At 49.0% G+C, this 23,316-nt stretch overlaps 1 protein-coding gene across 2 annotated transcripts in view; it reads right to left on the reverse strand.

Moving 5' to 3' along the window:
• Positions 1–23,316, reverse strand: part of LOC119973214 (chloride anion exchanger-like) — a 146,472-nt gene that overhangs the window by 16,912 nt on the left and 106,244 nt on the right. For both annotated transcript variants that reach the window (XM_038810873.1, XM_038810874.1), the window contains 3 exons: positions 21,555–21,791; positions 19,521–19,575; positions 15,268–15,413 (listed from right to left, as the gene is read on the reverse strand). In XM_038810873.1, coding sequence (XP_038666801.1) covers positions 15,268–15,413; positions 19,521–19,575; positions 21,555–21,791 — 438 coding nt within the window. The remainder of the gene's footprint in view (positions 1–15,267; positions 15,414–19,520; positions 19,576–21,554; positions 21,792–23,316) is intronic.

Here is a 23,316-nt window from a genome sequence, read left to right on the forward strand (position 1 = left end):
TATACCTTGTGGACATGTGAGAAAAAAGAAAACGCCTTTGTCCTCGGCCATGCAAATCTCCATTGGTCTACTCCCCCCATCTGTTCCATAAAACCCTTCAATTCCTTTGCCGCAGCTGGCCTCCTTCATGTCCTGGATTTTGACCGGTCCAATTCCGGATCAATGACTGTATTGAAGTCCCCTCCCATCATCAGGTTATGTGACTGTAAGTCTGGGATCTTACCTAACACCCACCTTATAAATTCCACGTCATCCTAATTCGGAGCATATATGTTCTCAAGTATCACTCGCACCCCCTCCAGCTTCCCACTCACCATTATGTACCTACCCCCCTTGTCTGACACGATTCTCCGTGCCTCGAATGCCACTCATTTGCTGATTAAGATTGCTGCCCCCCTGGTCTTTGAACGCAGTCCTGAACACTTGACTAACCCATTCCTTCCTCACTCTAGTCTGGTCTGTAACCTTTAGGTGTGTCTCTTATAGCATTGCCACGTCCGCCTTCAGTTCCCTCAAATGCACGAACACGCAAGTCCTCTTGACCGGCCCATTCAGTCCTCTCATGTTCCATGTGATCAGCCTGGACAGGGGGCTTCCAACCGAACCCCCCCCCCCCCCACCGCTGCCAACTAGCCACCGCCCTTTTTAGGCCAGCCTCGAACTCGCGCCCTCCTCTTCCTTGAGTCTCCACACAGGCTGTCGACGTTCCCGACCTCCCATTTGTCCCCCAGTAACCATTCCTCCCCTGTAAGCAAAGCAGCTCCCCCTACCCCCCCCCCCCCAGCAATAACACTAGAAACCCAATCCCCCAAGTCAAGCTCCAGCTTAACACCTGCTCACCCCCCACTGCGCTTCCGAGAGTCAGTTGACCCATGCTGACTCGGTAGCTCCCGCCCCTGCCACCAAGCAGTCTGTCTCCCTATTATTTTCTCCTCTTCCCCCCCCCCCCACATGAATACACATTTTAAAAACATCACATTCCTCAGTAAACAAACATCAGAAAAAACAGTGAAAAAAATAGTCACCCAAAAAGCAGAACCAAATTTAAAGCCCATCCCCCACTCTAACAAAGTCACTGCAAGACAAAACAACCTTTAACCATCCACACAACCCATTATTTCACATAGAGCTAATTACATTTATACAATCCAGCACCACAAATCGCCACCACAGTACTTCTCCAAGGCTTAAGTGTCTTTTAATTTGCCTCCAGCTTCATTTCTTTAATAACTTAACGCCATACTTCGTCTGGCATTTCAAAGTAGAAGTCCCATTCCTCATGTGTGACCCACAGACGGACTGTGTACAGCATCGCGAACTTCCCCCCTTCTTAAAGAGGGTCGTTTTTGCCCGATTGAACCCAGTTCGCCTCTTGGCCAAATCTGCTCCCAGATCCCGATGGATGCGCAACTCACAGTTCTCCCACTTGCTGCTCCGTTCTTTCTTGGCCCACCGCAAAACGTGTTCCCTGTCCATGAAACGGTGAAAACGTACCACCATGGCCCTCGGCGGCTGGTTTGCTCTGGGCTTCCTCTGTGCGCTCTGTCCAATTCCAGGGGCCAAGGGAACACCCCAGCCCCCATCAACTTCTCCATCATGTCCGTCACATAGGCCCTCGCATCCAATCCCTTACTGCCATCAGGGAGGCCAACAATTCTGAGATTCTGCCTCCTGGTACTATTCTCCAGGTCCTCCAGCTTCTCCTGCATTCTTTTCTGATGGCCGTTCCTCATCCCCACCTTGCTTTCCAACATGATTATATACTCCTCGTGCTCGGACAACCTTTGTGCCACCTCCTGGATTGCTCTCCCATGGGTTTCCTGATTCTGAACCACTTGATCAGTCGATGCTTTAATCGGATCCAGCAAGTCCTTCTTCAGCTTGGTGAAGCAATCCTCGAAAAACTTCACCAGCTTCTCCGTCGACCACTGTGTCGTCTCCCCATGGCTCTGTTGCCCTGCCATGCTGTCCTGTGTTACCAGCTCTGCTTGCATCTCCGTTATAGGACTTTGTCGTCTCACACGGCCACTTCTGGTCCAATTCTCCATACACCGGAGGGGGATTTCTCCTCACTGTCTCAGTCTTCACTGATTTATCCCATAAAATCCGAAAAAAGGGGGAAAAAGGTCCAAAAGTCCATTACAGGCGGGAGCTATCAAATGTGTGACTTACATGGCCGCCGCCAGAAGTCCCATACGTGGAGTGATATGCAACAACTTTGAGATCTTTTAATAAGATCACAAAGGTTCAAGAATGTGCGGTATGACATTGGGGCATTGCATATGTGTGCAGATGAGTTACGTGTGAAGTAACTAATAATGAAGATAATGATAATCTTTATTGTCACAAGTAGCCTTACATTAACGCTGCAATGAAGTTACTGTGAAAAGCCCCTAGTTGCCACATTCCGGCGCCTGTTTGGGTACACAGAGGGGGAATTCAGAATGTGCAATTAACCTAACAAGCATGTCATTTGGGACATGTGGGAGGAAACTGGAGCACCCGGAGGAAGCCCACGCAGACATGGGGAGAACATGCAGACTCCGCACAGACTGTGACCAAAGCCGGGAATCGAACCTGGCACCCTGGAGCTGTGAAGGCACAGTACTAACCATTTTGCTACCATGCAGACAGTAAACCAGTTCACCATAGATGCTTTCACGGGTTTGAAACTCCTTGCCTTTATGCATTGAAGAGCAGGCCCCATGCATGCACACTACTTGACAAACAGTATGACTTATAATGGTCAATGGGGCCAACAGAGTGATGCAACATCATGCAGAGATCAAGGTACTGTCACATATTCCATAGAGAAACTGACTTTAAAATAATTGGGATAGAAACAAACACACCGATACCTGCCGAAATGAGCACAATTGATGTGACAAAGTAAATTATTTGGATAAAAACAAGTAAGGACCAGGTACAGACAATTTGGAGAGCTGGAGAATATATTAAATCCATGCATGATGTTATTTTGAATGATGTTTGAGTGATATGATTTGCAAATGGGGAGTGTCAGAGAGAAAGGAGCTTGCACACGTGCAGTGGGGGACACAGCCAGTGTGAGACAACCAGAGTGAAGTCAAACCTCAGGAATTTGAAGCAGAGCGAGAATTCGGTGTAGACTGGAAAGAGGTGCTTTTCCCACTGTTTCTCCTGTTTTGCAACTTTTGCATCAGCAGCGAGAAAACCAGTGAGCATCCTGGGATGACAGGTGATATAAAAACCTACCTTGGCATCTGTGATGAAAGTGAAGGTAAGAATTTAAAGTTTTGAAATTAAAGTTTAAAAACCAAATTGTTATAATAAGGAGAGATATAAAAATAAGTTTCATAAAATAATAATGATAATATATAAGTTAATTTAAGGGTTAAGACATGTCAGGAGAACTCAGAACCGTGCCATGCTCCGCGTGTGCGATGTGGGGGTTCAGGGACCTTTCCGGCGTCCTTGATTCCTTCACGTGCAGGAAGTGCGTCCACCTGCAGCTCATGTCAGATCGCTTGACGGCTCTGGAGCTGCAGGTGGACTCACTTTGGAGCATCTGCAAGCTGAGGATGTCGTTGATAGCACGTTCAGCAAGTTGGTCAAACCGCAGGTGAAAATTACTGGGGCAGATAGAAAATGGGTGACCAAAAGGCAGAGCAAGAGTAGGAAGGCAGTGTAGGTGTCCCCGGCGGTCATCTCCCTGCAAAATAGATATACCGTTTTGGATATTGTTGAGGGAGATAGCTCACCAGAGGAAGGCAGCAGCAGCCAGGTTCATGGCACCATGGTTGGCTCTGCTGTACAGGAGGGCAGGAAGAAGAATGGCAGGGCTAGAGTGATAGGGGACTAAATCATAAGGGGAAGATACAGACGGTTCTGCGGACGCAATCGAGACTCCAGGTTGGTTTGTTGCCTCCCTGGTGCAGGGGGCAAGAATGTCTTGGACTGGCTACAGGACATTGTAGGGGGGTGGGGGGAGGATGGGGGAGGGTGAACAGCCAGCTGTCGTGGTGCACATAGGCACCAACGATATCGGTACAAAACGGGATGAGATCCTGCAAGCTGAATTCAGGGAGTTGGGAGTTAAACTAAAAAGTAGGGCCTCAAAGATAGTAATTTCAGGATTGCTACCAGAGCCACGAGCTGGTCAGAGTAGGAATGTCAGGCTAGATAGGATGCGAAGCTTGAGAGATGGTGCAAGAGGGAGGGATTCAAATTCCTGGGGCATTGGAACCGGTTCTGGGGGAGATTCAACCAGTACAAACTGGACGGTCTGCACCTGGGCAGAACTGGAACCGATATCCTGGGGGGGGGGGGGGCGGTTGCTAGAGCTGTTAGGAGGGTTTAAACTAATGTGGCAGGGGGATGGGAACCGATGCAGGAAGTCGGAGGGAAGTTAAATAGGGACAGAAACAAAAGGCAGTAAGGGGGAAAGTGTAAGGCAGAGACGCCATAGTCAAAAATCAAAAAGGGCCACCATACAGGATACAATGACAGAGGAGATCTCAGTGAATATGGCCAGTAATACTGAAAGGAATAAAACGGGAAGTAAAAACATTAATGGAAAGCGACGCGGCAGGTTATTACATGAAGATACGGGTTCAACGATAAGGAAAATTAGGTGAAAAGTTAATTGGAAAAATAACTTAGGAGAGGTTACTAATCGAGGTGCTAAGATTCAAAGCGGAGGTTGAAAAGCCAACATACCCACTTTACCTGAATGCTCGTAGTATTCGGAATAAGGTAAATGAGTTGATGGCACAAATCATCATGAATGACTACGGTTTACATGTACTGAAACATGCTTAAAGAATGGTTACAACTGGGAGTTAAATATTTAAGGGTATCAAACTATTCGGAAGGACAGAGTGGATGGTAAGGGAGGTGGAGTAACTGTTATTTAAGGATGACATCCGGGCAGTATTGACGGATGGCATCGGTGCAATGGAGGATAAGATTAAATCCATTTGGATGAAAATCAGGAATAGTAAAGCAAAAAGGTCACTGATAGAAGTAGTCTGTAGGCCACCAAATAGTAACATTATGGTGGGCCAGGCAATAAACAAAGAAATAACTGATGCATGTAGAAAAGGTACAGCAGTTATCATGGGGGCTTTTAATCTACATGTCTGGAGAATTCTCGGCATTCAGGGGAAGGTGGGACATGTACAAGCAGGACAGGTTGCATCTAAACCAGAGGGGCACTAATATCCTGGGAGGGAGGTTTTCTAGTACTCTTCGGGAGGGTTTAAACTAATTTGGCAGGGGAATGGGAACCGGATTTATAGTCCAGCAAATAAGGTAGCCATTATTCAGGACGCCAAAGCATGTAGTGAGGCAGTGGGGAAGGTAACACTGACAAAGGAGAGTACTTGCAGGCATAGAGATGGGTTGAAGTGTGTATACTTCAACGCAAGAAGCATTAGGAATAAGGTAGGTGGACTTAAGGCATGGATTGGTGCTTGGGACTACGATGCGGTAGCCATCACGGAAGAGGGGCAGAAATGGTTGTTGGAGGTTCCTGGTTATAGATGTTTTGGAGGGATACAAGATACAAGATAGCCAGGAGGGAACTGAAGAAAGGGATTAGGAGAGCGAAGAGAAGGCATGAATAATCTTTGGCGGGTAGGATCAAGGAAAGCTCCAAGGCCTTTTACACATATGTGTGAAATATGAGAATGACTAGAGCGACGGTAGGTCCGATCAAGGACAATAGCGGGAGATTTTGTATTGAGTCTGAAGAGACAGGAGAGGTACTTTTCTTCAGTATTTATGAATGTGGCAGGGGGATTAGAGGGGCCATATTGTTGGGGAGGACAGTGTGGAACAGACTGGTAAGCTCAAGGAGATACTTGTTAGGAAGGAAGATGTGTTGGGCATTTTGAAAAACTTGAGGATAGACAAGTCCCCCGAGCCTGACGGGATATATTCAAGGATTCTATGGGAAGCAAGAGGTGAAATTTCAGAGCCGTTGGCAATGATCTTTTTGTCCTCACTGTCCACAGGAGTGGTACCAGGGGATTGGAGAGTGGCGAATGTCGTGTCCCTGTTCAAAAAAGGGAATAGGGATAACCCTGGGAATTACAGGCCATTTAGTCTTACTTCGGTGATAGGCAAAGTAATGGAAAGGGATAGGATGGAGAGGGATAGGATTTCTGAGCATCTGGAAAGACACTGCTTAGGGATAGTCAGCACAGATTTGTGAGGGGTAGGTCTTGCCTCACAAGTCTTATTGAATTCTTTGAGGAGGTGACCGAGCACGTGGATGAAGGTAAAGCAGTGGATGTAGTGTACATGGATTTTAGTAAGGCGTTTGATAAGGTTCCCCATGGTAGGCTTATGCAGAAAGTGAGGAGGCATGGGATAGTGGGGAATTTGGCCAGTTGGATAACAAACTGGCTAACCGATAGAAGTCAGAGAGTGGTGGTGGATGGCAAATATTCAGCCTGGAGCCCAGATACCAGTGGTGTTACGCAGGGATCAGTTCTGGGTCCTCTGCTGTTTGTGATTTTCATTAATGACTTGGATGAGGGAGTTGAGGGTGGGTCAGTAAATTTGCAGACAATACAGAGATTGGTGGAGTTGTGGATAGTGAGGAGGGCTGTTGTCAGCTGCAAAGAGATATAGATAGGATGCAGAGCTGGGCTGAGAAGTGGCAGATGGAATTTAACCCTGAAAAGTGTGAGGTTGTCCATTTTGGAAGGACAAATATGAATACGGAATACAGGGTTAACGGTAGGGTTCTTGGCAATGTGGAGGAGCAGAGAGATCTTAGGGTCTATGTTCATAGATCTTTGAAAGTTGCAACTCAAGTGGATAGAGCTGTGCAGAAGGCCTCTGGTGTGCTAGCGTTCATTCGCAGAGGGATTGAATTTAAGAGCCGTGAGGTGATGATGCAGCTGTACAAAACCTTGGTAAGGCCACATTTGGAGTACTGTGTGCAGTTCTGGTTGCCTCATTTTAGGAAGAATGTGGAAGCTTTGGAAAAGGTGCAAAGGTGATTTACCAGGATGTTGCCTGGAATGGAGAGTAGGTCTTACGAGGAAAGATTGAGGGTGCACAGCCTTTTCTCGTTAGAACGGAGAAGGATGAGGGGCGACTTGATAGAGGTTTCTAAGATGATCAGGGAAATAGATAGAGTAGACAGTCAGAGACTTCTTCCTCGGGTGGAACAAATTTAAGATGAATGGTGGAAGATATAGGGGGGGATGTCAGAGGTAAGTTCTTTTCCCAGAGAGTAGTGCAGCATGGAATGCACTGCCTGTGGATGTAGTTGAGTCAGAAACATTAGGGACCTTGATGCGGTTATTGAATAGGTACATGGATTATGGCAGAATGCTGGGGTGTAGATTGATTTGTTCTTAATCTAGGACAAAAGTTCGGCACAACATTGTGGGCAGAAGGGCCTGTTCTGTGCTGTATTTTCTCTGTTCTATGTTCTGCCGATCGGTTTAACCAGGTCGGTCAAGACAGCCTTGAGGAGGCGTTTATAGAATGTATCCACAATAGTTTCGTGGAACAGTATGTAATGGAGGGAGCAAGCGATCCTTGATCTGGTCCTGTGTAATGAGACAGGATTGATTCATGATCTCATAGTTAGGGATCCTCTCGGAAGAGCGATCACAATATGGTGGATTTTAAAATACAGATGGAGGGTGAGAAGGTAAAATCAAACACTAGTGTTTTGTGTTTAAACAAAGGTGATTACAATGGGATGAGAGAAGAGCTAGCTAAGGTAGACTGGGAGCAAACACTTTATGGTGAAACAGTTGAGGAACAGTGGAGAACCTTCCAAGCGATTTTTCACAGTGCTCAGCAAATGTATACAAACAAAAAGGAAAGGACGGTAGAAAGAGGGAAAATCGACTGTGTACATCTAAGGAAATAAGGGAGAGTATCAAATTGTAGGAAAAAGCATACAAAGTGGCAAAGTTTAGTGGACGACTAGAGGATTGGGAAGTCTTTAGGGGGCAACAGAAAGCTATAAAGAATAATAAGATAGATTATGAGAGTAAACTTGCTCAGAATAAAAAAAACAGAGAGTAAAATTTACTACAAATATATAAAACAAAAAAGAGTGGCTCAGGTAAAGATTGGTCCTTTGGAGGATGCGAAGGCAGATTTAATAATGGGAGATGAGGAAATGGCTGAGGAACTCAACAGTTTTTTTGGGTCGCTCTTCACAGTGGAAGACACAAATAACATGCCAGTGACTGATGGAAATGAGGCTATAACAGGCGAGGACCTTGAGATGATTGTTATCATGAAGGAGGTAGTGATGGGCAAGCTAATGGGGCTCCTGGCCCTGATGGAATACATCCCAGGGTACTAAAAGAGATGGCTGGGGAAATTGCAAATACAGTCGTGATCAGTTCCTATCCCCGGGAGAAAAGGAATTCTCGCTCTTTTCACAAGTACACAAGGTATACACCCGTATTGACTTCTTTGCAGTGGCCACTTCTCTAGTTGGACTATCTACATACTGTTTCAAGAAGCCCTCCTGAATGATCCTTACAAACTCTGCCCCATCCACACCCCTGGACTAAGTGAATCCCAGTCAATATAGGGGAAGTTAAAATCACCCATCACAACAAGGTATCACAGTCAACAATTCAGATGGGAACATTAGAAAAGGATATTGATAGATTAAGAGAAGAGAAAACCTGTGGTTGGTGCAGTTCAATTTGGGAAGTGCAAGCTCATCACTTTGGACTGAACAGTTAAAATCAGGGTATTTTCTAAATGACCAGAAGGTCAGAACAATGGATGAGCAGAGATATTTTGGGGGCTCATGTACAGATCAACATTATCCCAACATCACAGAAACAGACAATGTCACGCTACTGTTTGTAAAACCTTGCTTTGAGTTAATTGGCTGTTGTATTTCGTGCATTTCAGCAGTGACTGCACTTAAAGCACTTAGAAGTATTTTATGGACTTCCGGTTGCGATGATGCGGAGCTAAGCCGCACGTTCGGTAGCTCCCGCTTTTTTTGGTCTTTTGGGCTCTTTTCAGGACTCGTAGCGGTGCTGGTTGGACTTTTCCCCGTGTGGGAACACTCTCTCTACGATTCTCCGCCGGTTTAGATCATAGATCATAGAATTTACAGGGCAGAAGGAGGCCATTCGGCCCATCGAGTCTGCACCAGCTCCTGGAAAGAGCACCTGACCCAAGGTTAACACCTCCACCCTATCCCCATAACACAGTAACACCACCCAACACTAAGGGCAATTTTGGACACTAAGGGCAATTTATCATTGCCAATCCACCTAACCTGCACATCTTTGGACTGTGGGAGGAAACCGGAGCACCCGGAGGAAACCCACGCACACACGGGGAGGATGTGCAGACTCCGCACAGACAGTGACCCAAGCTGGAATCGAACCTGGGACCCTGGAGCTGTGAAGCGATTGTGCTATCCACAATGCTACCGTGGCCTGGACTAGGAGCGGAGCGGTCAAAAAATCGCTTTGGAGCAGAGAAAGGTGCGAGGCAGAAGAAGCAAGATGGCAGCGGGCGGGGAAGCAGCAGTAGCGTGGCAGCAGTGGGCGCGAGAGCAGCAGGAGCTGCTTCAGTGCTCCTTTAAGGAGCTGAAGGCAGAGATTCTGGAGCCGTTTAAGGCCTCCCTGGACAAGCTCATGGCGACCCAGACAGCTCAGGGTGCGGAGATCCAAGAGCTTTGGCAAAAGGCCTCGGAGGGCGTAGACGAACTCCTGGGCCTGGCAGTGAAGGTGGAGTCACACGAGGTGCTCCATAAGATGTGGTCAGCGAGGATGGAGGAGATGGAGAACCAGGCCCGTCGGAAGAACCTGCGGATCCTGGGCCTCCCAGAGGGGCTGGAAGGTTCAGATTTGGGGGTCTATGTGGCCATGACGGTATGGGGCCATGAGGCCATGGGGGCCTCACGGTAGCATGGTGGTTAGCATCAATGCTTCACAGCTCCAGGGTCCCAGGTTCGATTCCCGGCTGGGTCACTGTCTGTGTGGAGTCTGCACGTCCTCACCGTGTGTGCGTGGGTTTCCTCCGGGTGCTCCGGTTTCCTCCCACAGTCCAAAGATGTGCGGGTTAGGTGGATTGGCCATGATAAATTGCCCGTAGTGTAAGGTTAATGGGGGGATTGTTGGGTTACGGGTATACGGGTTACGTGGGTTTAAGTAGGGTGATCATTGCTCGGCACAACATCGAGGGCCGAAGGGCCTGTTCTCTGCTGTACTGTTCTATAAAAATGATGCTGAACACACTAATGGGTGCGAGGTCATTCCAGGGGCCTTTGGAGCTGGAGGGTGCCCATCGGGTGCTGCTGAGGAAACCCAGGCCAAACGAGCCACCTTGGGCGGTGCTGGTCCGTTTTCACCGTTTTGTCAACCGCGAGTGTGTGCTGCGTTGGGCGAAGAAGGAGAGGAGTAGCAAGTGGGAGAATACGGAGGTCAGGATATACCAGGTCTGGAGTGCAGAGGTGGCGAAGAGAAGGGCTGGCTTTAACCGGGCGAAGGCAGTGCTTCACAAGAAGGGGGTCAAGTTTGGCTTGTTACAGCCTGTGGGTCACGTACAAAGATCGCCAGCTATATTTTGACTCCCCGGAGGAAGCCTGGCATAGAAGCTGGACTTGAATTGAGGACTGAGGGCTGGGAAATGCTGTATACAGCCCGGAGGCTTTGTCCTCCTGGGTATCCTTTCGCTTTATCGGTTCTGTGGATGATTTGTTTTTGCCGTTCTGCCTTTTTTTTTCTGCTTGTTTGGGACTGTTATCTGTTTATTTGGGTGTTTTGTCATGTTTGGGGTCTGTATTTGGTTCACTGGTTGAGAGTTTCGGTGGGGTTCGCAGTCCTGTTGGGTCATGTGCCCGTCTTTTCCCGCGCTAGAGGAGCGGTGGGCGGGGCCGGCACTGGGAAGGTGGTTGTGTTGCACTGGGGGGGGGGTCATTGGGGTGGCGGGAGCAGCCGGGGTCAGCAGGAGTCGGCTGACTTACAGTAGTACAATGGGGGGGGGGAGGGGGTACCGGGTTGCTGCTGGAATGGCCAAGGCAGAGCATGTAGAGGAGGTCGGGATGGGGGTCTGCCGCCGTGGGGAACGGGCTGAGGAAGGGTAATGGCTAGTCGACAGGGGAGGGGGGCAGGCGGTCCCCTGATCCGGCTGATCACCTGGAATGTGAGGGGACTGAATGGGCCGGTCAAATGGGCCCGAGTGTTTGCGCACCTGAAGGGGCTTAAGGCGGATGTGGCCATGCTTCAGGAGACACACCTGAAAGTGGCGGATCAGGTTAGATTGAGGAAGGGATGGGTGAGCCAAGTGTTTCATTCGGGGCTGGATGCAAAAAATCGGGGGGTGGCGATCCTGGTGGGGAAAAGGGTGTCGTTTGAGGCGTTGAATGTGGTGGCAGACAGTGGCAGGAGGTATGTGATGGTGAGCGGCATGCTGCAGGGGGAGCGGGTGGTGCTGGTCAATGTATACGCCCCGAACTGGGATGATGCAGGTTTCATGTGGCGCATGTTGGGCCGGATTCCAGATTTGGAGGCGGGGGGTCTGATAATGGGGGGGGGATTTCAACACGGTGCTGGATCCGTCACTGGATTGATCCAGTTCCAGGACGGGTAGGAGGCGGCTAAGGTGTTGAGGATGTTTATGGACCAGATGGGAGGGGTGGATCCATGGAGGTTTGCGAGGCCGAGGGCCAGGGAATTTTCATACTTCTCCAATGTACATAAGACCTATTCCCGGATTGATTTTTTCATTATGAGTAGGGCGCTGATTGCGAGGGTGGAGGATGCTGAGTACTCGGCGATAGCCATTTCTGACCATGCCCCGCACTGGGTGGACCTCGAGCTGGGGGAGGAGAGAGACCAGCGCCCGCTTTGGCACTTGGAGGTGGGGCTGCTGGCGGATGAGGAGGTGGAGGGACGGGTTCGAGGATGTATTGAGAGGTACCTGGAGGCCAATGACAATGGGGAGGTCCGAGTGGGGACGGGCTGGGAGGCACTGAAGGCAGTGGTTAGGGGGGAGTTGATCTCCATTCGAGCCCACAGGGAGAGAAGGGAGCAGAGAGAGATGTAGAGATTGGTAGGGGAGATAGTGAGGGTGGACAGGAGATACGCGGAGGCCCCGGAGGAGGGATTGCTGAGGGAGCGGCGCAGCCTCCAGGCTGAGTTCGACTTGTTGACCACCAGAAAGGCGGAAGCTCAGTGGAGGAAGGCACAGGGTGCGGTGTATGAATATGGGGAGAAGGCGAGCAGTATGCTGGCGCACCAGCTCCGCAAATGGGATGCGGCTAGGGAGATTGGTGGAGTTAAGGATCGGGGAGAAATGTGGTGCGAAGGGGGGTAGACATTAATGAGGTCTTCAGGGACTTTTATGAGAAACTGTATCGGTCCGAACCCCCGGCGGAGGAGGAGGGGATGGGGCGCTTTTTGGACAGGCTGAGATTCCCGAGGGTGGAGGAGGGACGGGTGGAGGGTCTGGGGGCGCCGGTTGAGCTGGAGGAACTGGTCAAAGGGATAGGAAGCATGCAGTCGGGGAAGGTGCCGGGGCCGGATGGGTTCCCGGCTGTATTTTACAAGAAGTATGCAGACCTGTTGGGTCCCCTGTTGGTTAGGACTTTTAACGAGGCAAGGAAAGGGGGGACTTTGCCCTCGACAATGTCTCGGGCACTGATCTCCCTGATTCTTAAGCAGGACAAGGATCCCCTGCAGTGTGGGTCATACTTTTGAATGTGGACGCAAAGCTGTTGGCAAAGATCTTGGCCGTGAGGATAGAGGACTGTGTGCCGCAGGTTATCCACGAAGATCAAACGGGGTTTGTGAAGGGGAGGCAGCTGAACACCAACATAAGGAGGCTCTTGAACGTTATAATGATGCCGACGGTAGAAGGGGAGGCGGAGATTGTGGTGGCGCTGGATGCGGAGAAGGCCTTTGATAGGGTTGAGTGGGGATACTTGTGGGCGGTGTTGGAAAGGTTCGGGTTTGGGGAGGGGTTTGTTAGTTGGGTGAGGCTGTTGTACGAGGCCCCGATGGCGAGAGTAGCCACGAATAGGAGGAGGTCGGAGTTTTTTCGACTATTCCGAGGGACGAGGCAGGGGTGTCCCTTGTCCCCTCTGCTCTTTGCGCTGGCAATTGAACCCCTGGCTATGGCGCTGAGGGAGTCGGGGAGTTGGAGGGGGCTGGTCCGGGGTGGGAAGGAGCATCGAGTGTCGCTCTATGCGGATGACCTATTGTTTTATGTGGCGGACCCAGTGGGGGGAATGCCGGAGGTGATGGGGATTCTCCAGGAATTTGGGGATTTCTCAGGATGCAAGCTCAACTTGGGGGAAGAGCGAGCTGTTTGTGGTACACCCAGGGGATCAGGAGGGGGGAATTGGCAGGCTTCCACTGAAAAGGGCGGAGAGGAGCTTCTGGTACTTGGGGGTTCAGGTAGCCAGGAGCTGGGGGGCCTTGCGTAAACTTAATCTCACGAGGTTGGTGGAGCAAATGGAGGAGGAGTTTAAGAGGTGGAACATGTTGCAGCTGTCTCTGGCAGATAGGTTACAGTCAATCAAAATAACGGTGCTCCCGAGGTTTCTGTTCCTGTTCCAGTGCCTCCCCATCCTTATCCCGAAGGCCTTTTTCAGGCGGGTTAAGAAGAGAATTACGGGGTTTGTGTGGGCACACGGGACCCCGAGGGTGAGAAGGGTGTTCTTGGAGCGGGGCAGGGACAGGGGGTGCTGGCGCTGCCCAACCTCTGTGGGTACTACTGGGCTGCCAATGCAGCGATGGTGCGTCAGTGGGTAATGGACGGGGCAGGGGCAGCATGGAAGAGGATGGAGATGGCATCCTGTGTGGACACGAGCCTAGAGGCGCTGGTACCGGCGCCGCTGCAGCTCCCTCCAACGAGGTATACCACGAGCCCGGTGGTGGCGGCTACCCTCAAAATTTGGGGGCAATGGAGACGGCACAGGGGGGAGGTGGGGGCCTCGTTGGGGACCCCGATACGGGGCAACCACCCGTTTGTCCCGGGGAGAATTGATGGCGGGTTCCTGAGTTGGCACAGGGCAGGTATCAGGAGGTTGAGGGACCTGTTTGTAGACGGGAAGTTTGCGAGCCTGGGTGCGCTGGAGGGGAAGTTCGGGCTCCCCCCGGGGAGCGCCTTCAGGTACATGCAGGTAAGGGTGTTTGTCAGGCGGCAGGTAGCGGAGTTCCCTCTGCTGCCGCCGCGTGGGATCCAGGACAGGGTGCTCTCGGGGGTGTGGGTTGGTGAGGGGAGGATCTCGGCAGCGTACCAGGTGATGCAGGATATGGATGAGGCCTCGGTCGAGGAGCTGAAGGGTAAATGGGAGGAGGAGATAGAGGAGGGGACGTGGGCGGACGTCCTGGGGATGGTGAACTCCTCCTCTTCTTGTGCGAGGCTTGGCCTCATACAGTGCTGCATAGGGCTCACATGACTGGGACAAGGATGAGTCGGTTCTTCGGGAGTGAGGACAGGTGTGTCAGATGTTCAGGGAGCCCAGCATATCATGCCCATATGTTCTGGGCATGCCCAGCGCTGGGGGAATTTTGGAAGGGCGTAGCGAGGACGGTGTCGAGGGTGGTAGGATCCAGGGTCAATCCAGCTGGCGGCTCGCAATTTTTGGGGTTGCAGTGGAGCCGGGAGTGCAGGAGGCGAAAGAGGCCGGTGTTCTGGCCTTTGCGTCCCTAGTAGCCCGGCGGAGGATTCTTCTTCAATGGAAGGATGCATGGAGGCCTGGGTCAACGATATGGCAGGGTTTATTAAATTAGAGAAGGTGAAATTTGCTCTAAGGGGATCAGTGAAGGGGTTTTTCAACGATAGGAAAAGGCCAGCAGCAGCAGCAGCCCGGGGGGGGGGTTGTTTTGTTGTTTTGGACCGGAGGGACGGGCATAGTTGTTCTATGCTAATGGCGGGCGTTGGTTTTATTTCTTTCTCTACATATACACGGGGACGGGGGGCGGGCGTGTGTTTTGTGCGAATGGCGGGTGTTAATTTACCTCTTCCTTTGTGTATGCGCGGAGGGGGGGGGTACTGTTTTTTCTTTCTGTTCTTTGTAAAAACAAATTACTATTTGTTGTTGATATTTTATGAAAATTTTGAATAAAAATTATTTTTAAAAAAAAGAAGTATTTTATGATGTCCGACGGTGCTATGCAAATTTTAAACAATTCTTGAATCATGAAAGGTGCTATATAAATGCAATTCGAACCATCCTTGTTCTAATTGTCCCTTTCTATACCCAAGTCTTTAAATATTTTAGGTATGATTCTGGTTCTGTAAATACCATATTCACAAACATACCTTGCCACATATGAAGTTCACAGAATTACTGGGATCATGTTTATCCAATGTGCAGAGCATAGCATCATGTATTGTAAGGAAGAATATTTTTGGAGTGATTTCATCATCAAAAAATCCACACCTTCCTAATTTTTCCAGGATTAAATCTGACAGGAAACAAAATAATTTTACGTTCAAATATTTATATTTCCAAAACTTGAATTTGAAGCAACTATAAAGATCACATTATTTGCTGGTGAATCTCTGAATCCCAATCGCTGACCTTGTTGCCACTTTTACTTCAGATAAAAAAACCTGTGCTCAAAGTGTTGTGTTTCTGTTGCTAAGTACAAAATTCCCAACACACACAGAGCTGATAAACTAAATGTAGGTTCGGTTTAGTTTACGATGTAATATCGGATGTCTTAGCAGACAGATTTACTATAAGATTCAACAGCTATTGTTAACATGAAATTACACTGGAACTTCTTCACACCACAGGCTTCTCGCTCAACTGAAAGCTTCTCTCAACAATGTCTGCTGGTCATATGTGCAATGAAATACATTGAGAGTGGAGATCAGCTGCTTCATATCCCAATGGACATTGGACCTTTTGTGTATGTGCATACTGGGACTGGGCAAGTGGAAAAATGGCAGGAAAACCCGAGTGCAGGGGAGAGGAAGAGTGAAAGGGGAGATGACCCAAAAGAGGACCGGGAAAAGATCCTGAGGTGGGCCCGACAAACAAAGTTGTGTTCGTGGAAAGACATATAATCAGGATTTATCAGGACATTGGGGTGAACCCTAAAAAGAGGGCCAAGTTCAACAGGGCAAAATCGGCGCTCTAAAAGAATGGGGGGAGTTTTGGCATGCTGTTCCCGGCCAGACTCTGGGTTACTTCCCAGGGGTAGGAATACTACTTTGGCACCCTGGCGGAGGACGACGAGTTTATAAAAATGAACAATCTGGAGAGGGCAGCAGGAAAAAAGGATTGCAAGGGTAAGACAGAATGGGACCAGGAACACCTATGTGGACTCTGTATTTGCATGGGACTGTGCTGCCTCGATCTCAGTTTAAAGCTGGAAGACAGTGAGAAGGGAGCAACGATAGGGGAAGCAGGTGAGGGGGTGAGGAACGGAAGGGAGACAGGCAGACAGAATGGAGACAATGCTAAACCACCCCAGGGAGGGAGGACTAGCTCGGGAAGACAGGCAGTAAGGGGGGCTGCGGCACACCTCACAGGGGTGCGGGAGCATCTGGACAAGGAGGGGATGCAGGGCAGAAGGTAGGGAGAATACAGGGGTGGGGACAGGGAGGGGGTGTTGTGTAATGCTGCTTCAGATAACACAGGCTGCTACTTGATGAAGTCTTAACTAAAGGATGCTCCAGACTCTGAAATTAGTTCAATATGTTTATTGAACTATTAACACTGTTCTCAAATGAGTTTGACTCTCTGCTAATCTAACTGTAGTAACTCAGTCTAACTGTACCAGTTTGCTCTGAGCCACGTGCTGGGATGTGATGCTGCTGATCAACCCTGTCTAACTCTCTAGATGTCTGTCTGTGGAAAGAGGCAGGGTGTGAGTGCCTCATCCCTTTTATAGTGTTTATGTCATGACCCCTTGTGGTGATGCCACCTTAGTGTCCTGACTGCCCATTGGTTGTGTCCTATTCTGAGTGTTCATTGTTTGCATGTTTGCATATCATGACAGGGGGGACGGAGACAGGGACAGGGGTTACTCACAGGAGAGGGGGAAGAAAGATAGGAAAGGGTTGGCAGCAAGACAGACACAGGCTGAGAAATCAAGATGGCGCCGCAAACAGCCACTTTGGAGGGTCCCTAGAGTGCAGCAGCGCACCCACGTGGCGTACACATAGTTGGCAGCCATGTTGGGTGCCCCCTGGACAAAGGGACATCCCAGAGCGTAGGGGCCCAACCTCATGGTGAGAGTGGTGACTGCGGCCATTTTGGATGACCCCTAACAAAGGGAAACTCCGAGTACAGGGTCGTCCAACAGGTAAGTATTGTTGAGCCCGCAGGATCAGGAGGCCCATGTCTCGGTGAAGCAGAGCACACATCAGTTCTTCACTTGCATCTGGGAGGTAAGTCTAGCGTTGAGGTCATCCAGCTTGTTCTCAATCGTTTGGACGTTCGCCAGGAGTATGCTGGGGAGAGGAGTCTTGAAGCCGCGTAATTTATGTTTTACCTTCAGGCCGGTGCGTTTTCCCCTCTTCCTGGGTCAGCAGCTGCTGTTGGCTGGCAGGGCTGGCTTTGCGTCCGGAGGGGTCGTGGATAATCGGGAGCTCATGTCTGAGTGAGGATCGGGAGCTCATGTCTGAGTGAGGATCAGGGGCTCATGTCTGAGTGAGGATCAGGGACTCATGTCTGAGTGAGGATCAGGGACTCATGTCTGAGTGAGGATCAGGGACTCATGTCTGAGTGAGGATCAGGGGCTCATGTCTGAGTGAGGATCAGGGGCTCATGTCTGAGTGAGGATCAGGGGCTCATGTCTGAGTGAGGATCAGGGGCTCATGTCTGAGTGAGGATCAGGGACTCATTTCTGAGTGAGGATCGGGAGCTCATGTCTGAGTGAGAAGCCGGGGCTCATATTTGCGTGAGGGTCAGAGGCTCATGTCTGAGTGAGGATCAGGGACTCATGTCTGAGTGAGGATCAGGGACTCATGTCTGAGTGAGGATCAGGGACTCATGTCTGAGTGAGGATCAGGGACTCATGTCTGAGTGAGGATCAGGGACTCATGTCTGAGTGAGGATCAGGGGCTCATGTCTGAGTGAGGATCAGGGGCTCATGTCTGAGTGAGGATCAGGGGCTCATGTCTGAGTGAGGATCAGGGGCTCATGTCTGAGTGAGGATCAGGGACTCATTTCTGAGTGAGGATCGGGAGCTCATGTCTGAGTGAGAAGCCGGGGCTCATATTTGCGTGAGGGTCAGAGGCTCATGTCTGAGTGAGGATCAGGGACTCATGTCTGAGTGAGGATCAGGGACTCATGTCTGAGTGAGGATCAGGGGCTCATGTCTGAGTGAGGATCGGGAGCTCATGTCTGAGTGAGAAGCCGGGGCTCATATTTGAGTGAGGGTCAGAGGCTCATATTTGAGTGAGGGTCAGAGGCTCATGTCTGAGTGAGGGTCAGAGGCTCATGCCTGAGTGAGGGTCAGAGGCTCATATTTGAGTGAGGGTCAGAGGCTCATGTCTGAGTGAGGGTCCGGGACTCAGGCCTTTGTCTCACAGCTCCAAAGGGGGGGAAAAGAGACACGGTGAAGGGTTCCTTGAGTGGTGGAGCAGTTATTGCAGGATGTCTGTCACTGAGGGTCTCACTGATGGATTTGCTTAATGGCCCTCTGTGACTGGACCAAGCTCTGGTGCCCCTCCTCAATGGCCCATCCTCGCCCTCCTCCATGTTCTCCTCATTGGACGAGGACTGACATTCATCCTCCTCCAGCATGTTGCGATGTTGTGGAGGACACAGCATGATGTGGGCAACCCTCCCAGCGCTATACTGGAGGGCCCCTACAGAACGGTCCAGGCACCTGAAGTGCATCTTCAGGATGCCAAAGCACCACTCGATCACGCCCCTGGTCACGGACGCCATTGTAACAGGTCTCTGCATTGATCTGCGGCTCCGGATAAGTGTCAACAGCCACGGCCGGAGTGGATAACCCCTGTTGCCCAGGAGCCAACCCCTAGCCATCGGCGCTCCTCAAAGAGGCCTGGAACCATCGAGTGTCCCAGAATGAAGGCATCGTGTTCACTGCCCGGGTATTGGGCATAGATGTGCATGATGTACAGCTGATGGTCATACACCAGCTGTACGTTCATCGAGTGGAACTCTTTTTGGTTTGTGAAGATTGACCTGTCATCTGCTGGTGCTCATCGGGTGACATGCGTCCCTTTGATCACCCTCTGGACCGGGGCATCTCAGCGACGCTGGCTAATCAGCTCGTGAATTTGTGAAAGCTACATATTTAGGTCACACCATTGGACATGATCAGGTGGCCCCATGAGATATGCAAGTAATAAAATTCCCAGTGCCTGCAACAAAACTGGAAGTTTTTTGAGATTTCTGGCGCGAGTGTTAGCTTGATCAAGTTTTCCTCTGGGATTTGTTGAGCTTTGACAGTTGCAGTTGAACCCATGCAGGCAGGTACATCATAATTCATCACATTCCTAATTTGTGCATTGAATAACAAACTCCTGAAATGGATATTGTCTATTTTTTAAAAATTGGTGAAAGGTTTAATGAAAAGGAAACTTACTATCACAAGCAGCAATGTAGACATCAATCTCAATCCTGACAAATTCTTTCAAGATCTGTGTGAGTGAAGGATAGAGAGATCACTTTCTAAAATGGTTAATTGGATTTAAATTATTTATATTTTCTTCGTAGTTTCTCCTCGAGCAGTTTGAATATTAGGAATGGTATTTAATTGGTGTGACACGGTATATTTTAGACATTTTGACAAATTATTTCAAGTAAGCCAGGCAAACGTTGATGCAACTTGTTAAGGCTGTGATGGCAACATGCAAAATTTATGATTTCAGATATGATCGATCCTCTATTTGTGAGAAAAGTCTATCTGACTGGCAGCACTGGGACCAGAATTAGTCTCCAGACTACAAAGAAGAAAATAGTCTTGCTTTCGATCAATGTACACTGACACACCTAAAAAGGTTCACTGCATGAATATTGGTCAGGACAGAATCATAGATTATAAAAGCAGGGAGATTATGTAGGAGCTATACAGGACTTTGGTTAGGCCACAACTGGACTACTGTGTTCAGTTCTGCTCACCACACTACAGGAAGGATATGATTGCACTGGAGAGGGTGCAGAGGAGGTTCACCGAGATGTTGCCTCGGTTGGACCATTTGAGCTATGAAGAGAGGCTGGATAAACTCGGATTGCTTTCTTTAAAGGAGAGGGGTGACCTGATTGAGGTGTTTCAGATTGAGGGGCATGGCCATTGTAGATAGATAATAGCTGTTCCCCTTAGTTGAAGGTTCAATAACAAGGGGATATAATTTTAAGTTGAAAAGCAAGAAGTTTGGAAAGGATTTGAGGAAAATTATTTTCACCTAGAGGGCGGTGGGAGTCTGGAATGCACTGCCTTCGAGGGTATTTGAGGCAGGAAACCTCACAAACTTTAAAAAATGTTTGGATGAACACTTGAAATGTCATTACCTGCAAGGCTATGGGTCAAGTGCTGGGAAGTGGGATTAATGTACATTACAGTAGTCTTTTGTCAGTGCAGGCTTGATGGGCTGAATGGCCTCTTCTGTACTGTATGATTCTATAATACCCTCTCCCTGCCATGGGTGATTGAATATCGGAACACCATCTATTCTGCATCAGACATCAACATTAATTACATAAAGGAACATAAATGAACCTCAACTGGAACTGCCAGATTAACAACAAGAATAAACTCTGTGCAGATTAATAAACTTTGCTGACCATATTCCATGCCTATTAGCCATGGCTCAGTCTCAGTAAGACACGCACCTCGGAATGATAATGTTAAGTCTCACTCCAGGGCTTCGGCTCAAAAATCAAGCTGACTGAGGGAGCTGTGTGCCCTATGGAGATGCTGGAGGGGATTCTCTGGTCCCCCAGCTGGGTGTTTCTCAGCGATGCATTGTTCGCTGGCGGCGGGATTCTATCCTCCCGCTTGTCAATGGGATTTCCAAATGAAGCCACCCCATGCTGCTGGAAAACCCACAGGCTGCCATTGGGAACAGTGAATCGCAATGGGCGGAGAATTCCTGCTGCTGTCAGGATCCCATAGGACTATTTTGAAGAAAAGCAGGAAGAGTTAACCCCGGTGCCTTGGTCAATATTTATTTCTCAATCAAAATCACAAAAAACAAATGATCTTGTCATTATCACATTGCTGTTTGGGTGGGGGGCTGCTGAGCGCAAAATACCTGCCGTGTTTCCTACATTTTATAAAAGTAACTACATTTCAGAAAGTACTTCATTGGCTGTAAATGCTTTCAGACATTCAATGGTCATGGAAAGCGCTATATAAATGTAACTTATTCTTCCTTTCCGTTATTTACTTTCTTCCTCTCTTTTATGTTCTTCTTTTCTTTCCTTTCTTTCTTTCAGATCCAGGGGCTTTTCACAGTAACTTAATTTGAAGCCTACTTGTGACAATAAGCGATTTCCATTTCATTTCACCATACGACCACAAGATATAGGCACAGAATTTCCTTTCTCCTCCTTCCTTTCTTTCCATTCCATTCTGTCCTTCCTTTTTCCTTATTCTACAAATAGAACTAGGTTTTACCGATTTCAAGCCTTTCATAGCAGACACATCCAGAAAAGATACTGCAGCAAAGTCAAGGACGATGCTATGTATTTCCACGCTGGGAACATGAACACCAGTTGGAAGGCGAGATTTCCAATCTATCTTCATCGGTAACTCTTTCATATCCGTTGCTTTATCAAGGTCTTCAATGCTGTTGTTATCTTCATTTTCTGAGTCACTCTCATGACTTCCATCTGTAGTTTGAATATAGCCTTGCTGCACAGAAACAAGAATGTGATTGGGTTTGGCAGTGTAAGGGCCTGGGATACAATAGTGTAAAGGTTTGCAACTATGATATTGTAAGGATTTGGGGTACAGTAGTATAAGGTTTTCAAGTATAGAACATAGAACAGTAGAGCACAGTACAGGCCCTTCAGCCCATGATGTTGTGCCGACCATTTATCCTAATCTAAGATCAACCTAACCTACACCCCTTCAATTTATTGCTGTCCAGGTGCTTGTCTAAGAGTTGCTTAAATGTCCCTAATGACTCTGACTCCACCACCTCTGCTGGCAGTGCATTCCACACACCCACCACTCTCTGTGTAAAGAACCTAACTCTGACATCTCCCCTATACTTTCCTCCAATCACCTTAAAATTATGTCCCCTGTGACAGCCATTTCCACCCTGGGGAAAAGTCTCTGGCTATCCACTCTATCCATGCCTCTCATCACCTTGTACACCTCTATCAAGTCACCTTCTTCGCTCTAGTGAGAAAAGCCCTAGCTCCCTCACCCTTTCTTCATAAGACATGCCCTCCAGTCCAGGCAGCATCCTGGTAAGTCTCCTCTGTACCATCAATGTGTCTCATCACATCCTCAAAAAATTGAATGAGGCTTGTGAGTCATGACCTGCCCCTCACAAAGTCATGCTGACTATCTTTAATCAAGCTATGTTTTTCAAAATAATCATAAATCCTGGGCCAGTTTCACGCCAGCCTTCACGGCACGCCGGATTTGCGGAGAATCGCGCCCCCTATCTCTCAGAATCCTTTCCAATATTTTGCTCACCACAGACGTTAGACTGATGGGTCTGTAATTCCTAGGGATTTCCCTATTCCCTTTCTTGAACAGGGGAACAACTTTGCCTCCCTCCAATCATCCGGTAATACTCCAGTGGAGAGTGAGTGCGCAAAGATCATCGCCAATGGTGCAGCAATCTCCTCCCTCGCTTCCTGTAGTAATCTTGGGTATATCCTGTCAGACCCAGGGGACTTATCTATCCTGATGCTTTTCAAAATTTCCAGCACATCCTCCTTAATATCAACCTGTTCGAGTCTATTAACCAGTTCACACTGTTCTCATGAGCAACAAGGTCCCACTCTCTAGTGAATACTGAAGCAAAATATTCATTTAGGGCCTCCCCTACTTCCTCAGACTCCAGGCACAAGTTCCCTCCACTATCCCTGATCAGCCCGACTCTCACTCTGATCATCCTGTTATTTCTCACGTAAGTGTGGAGTTGGGGTTGGGGTTTTCCCTAATCCTTCCCGCCAGGGCTTTTAAATGCCCCCTTCTAGCTCTCCCCAGTCCATTTTTAGTTCCTTCCTGGCTACCTTGTAACCCTCAAGAGCCGAGTCAGATCCTTGCTTCCTCAACCTTACGTAAGCTTCCTTCTTCCTCTTGACTAGAAGCTCCACTTCTCTTGTCATCCAAGGCTTCCTTGTCTCAGTGGGACAAAACTATCCAGCACTCACAGCAAGTGCTCCTTAAACAGCCCCCTGTTGTGCATTTCCCCAAG

This window comes from Scyliorhinus canicula, chromosome 11 (assembly GCF_902713615.1).
Source record: "Scyliorhinus canicula chromosome 11, sScyCan1.1, whole genome shotgun sequence".
In the NCBI taxonomy this organism is placed as follows: domain Eukaryota; kingdom Metazoa; phylum Chordata; class Chondrichthyes; order Carcharhiniformes; family Scyliorhinidae; genus Scyliorhinus; species Scyliorhinus canicula.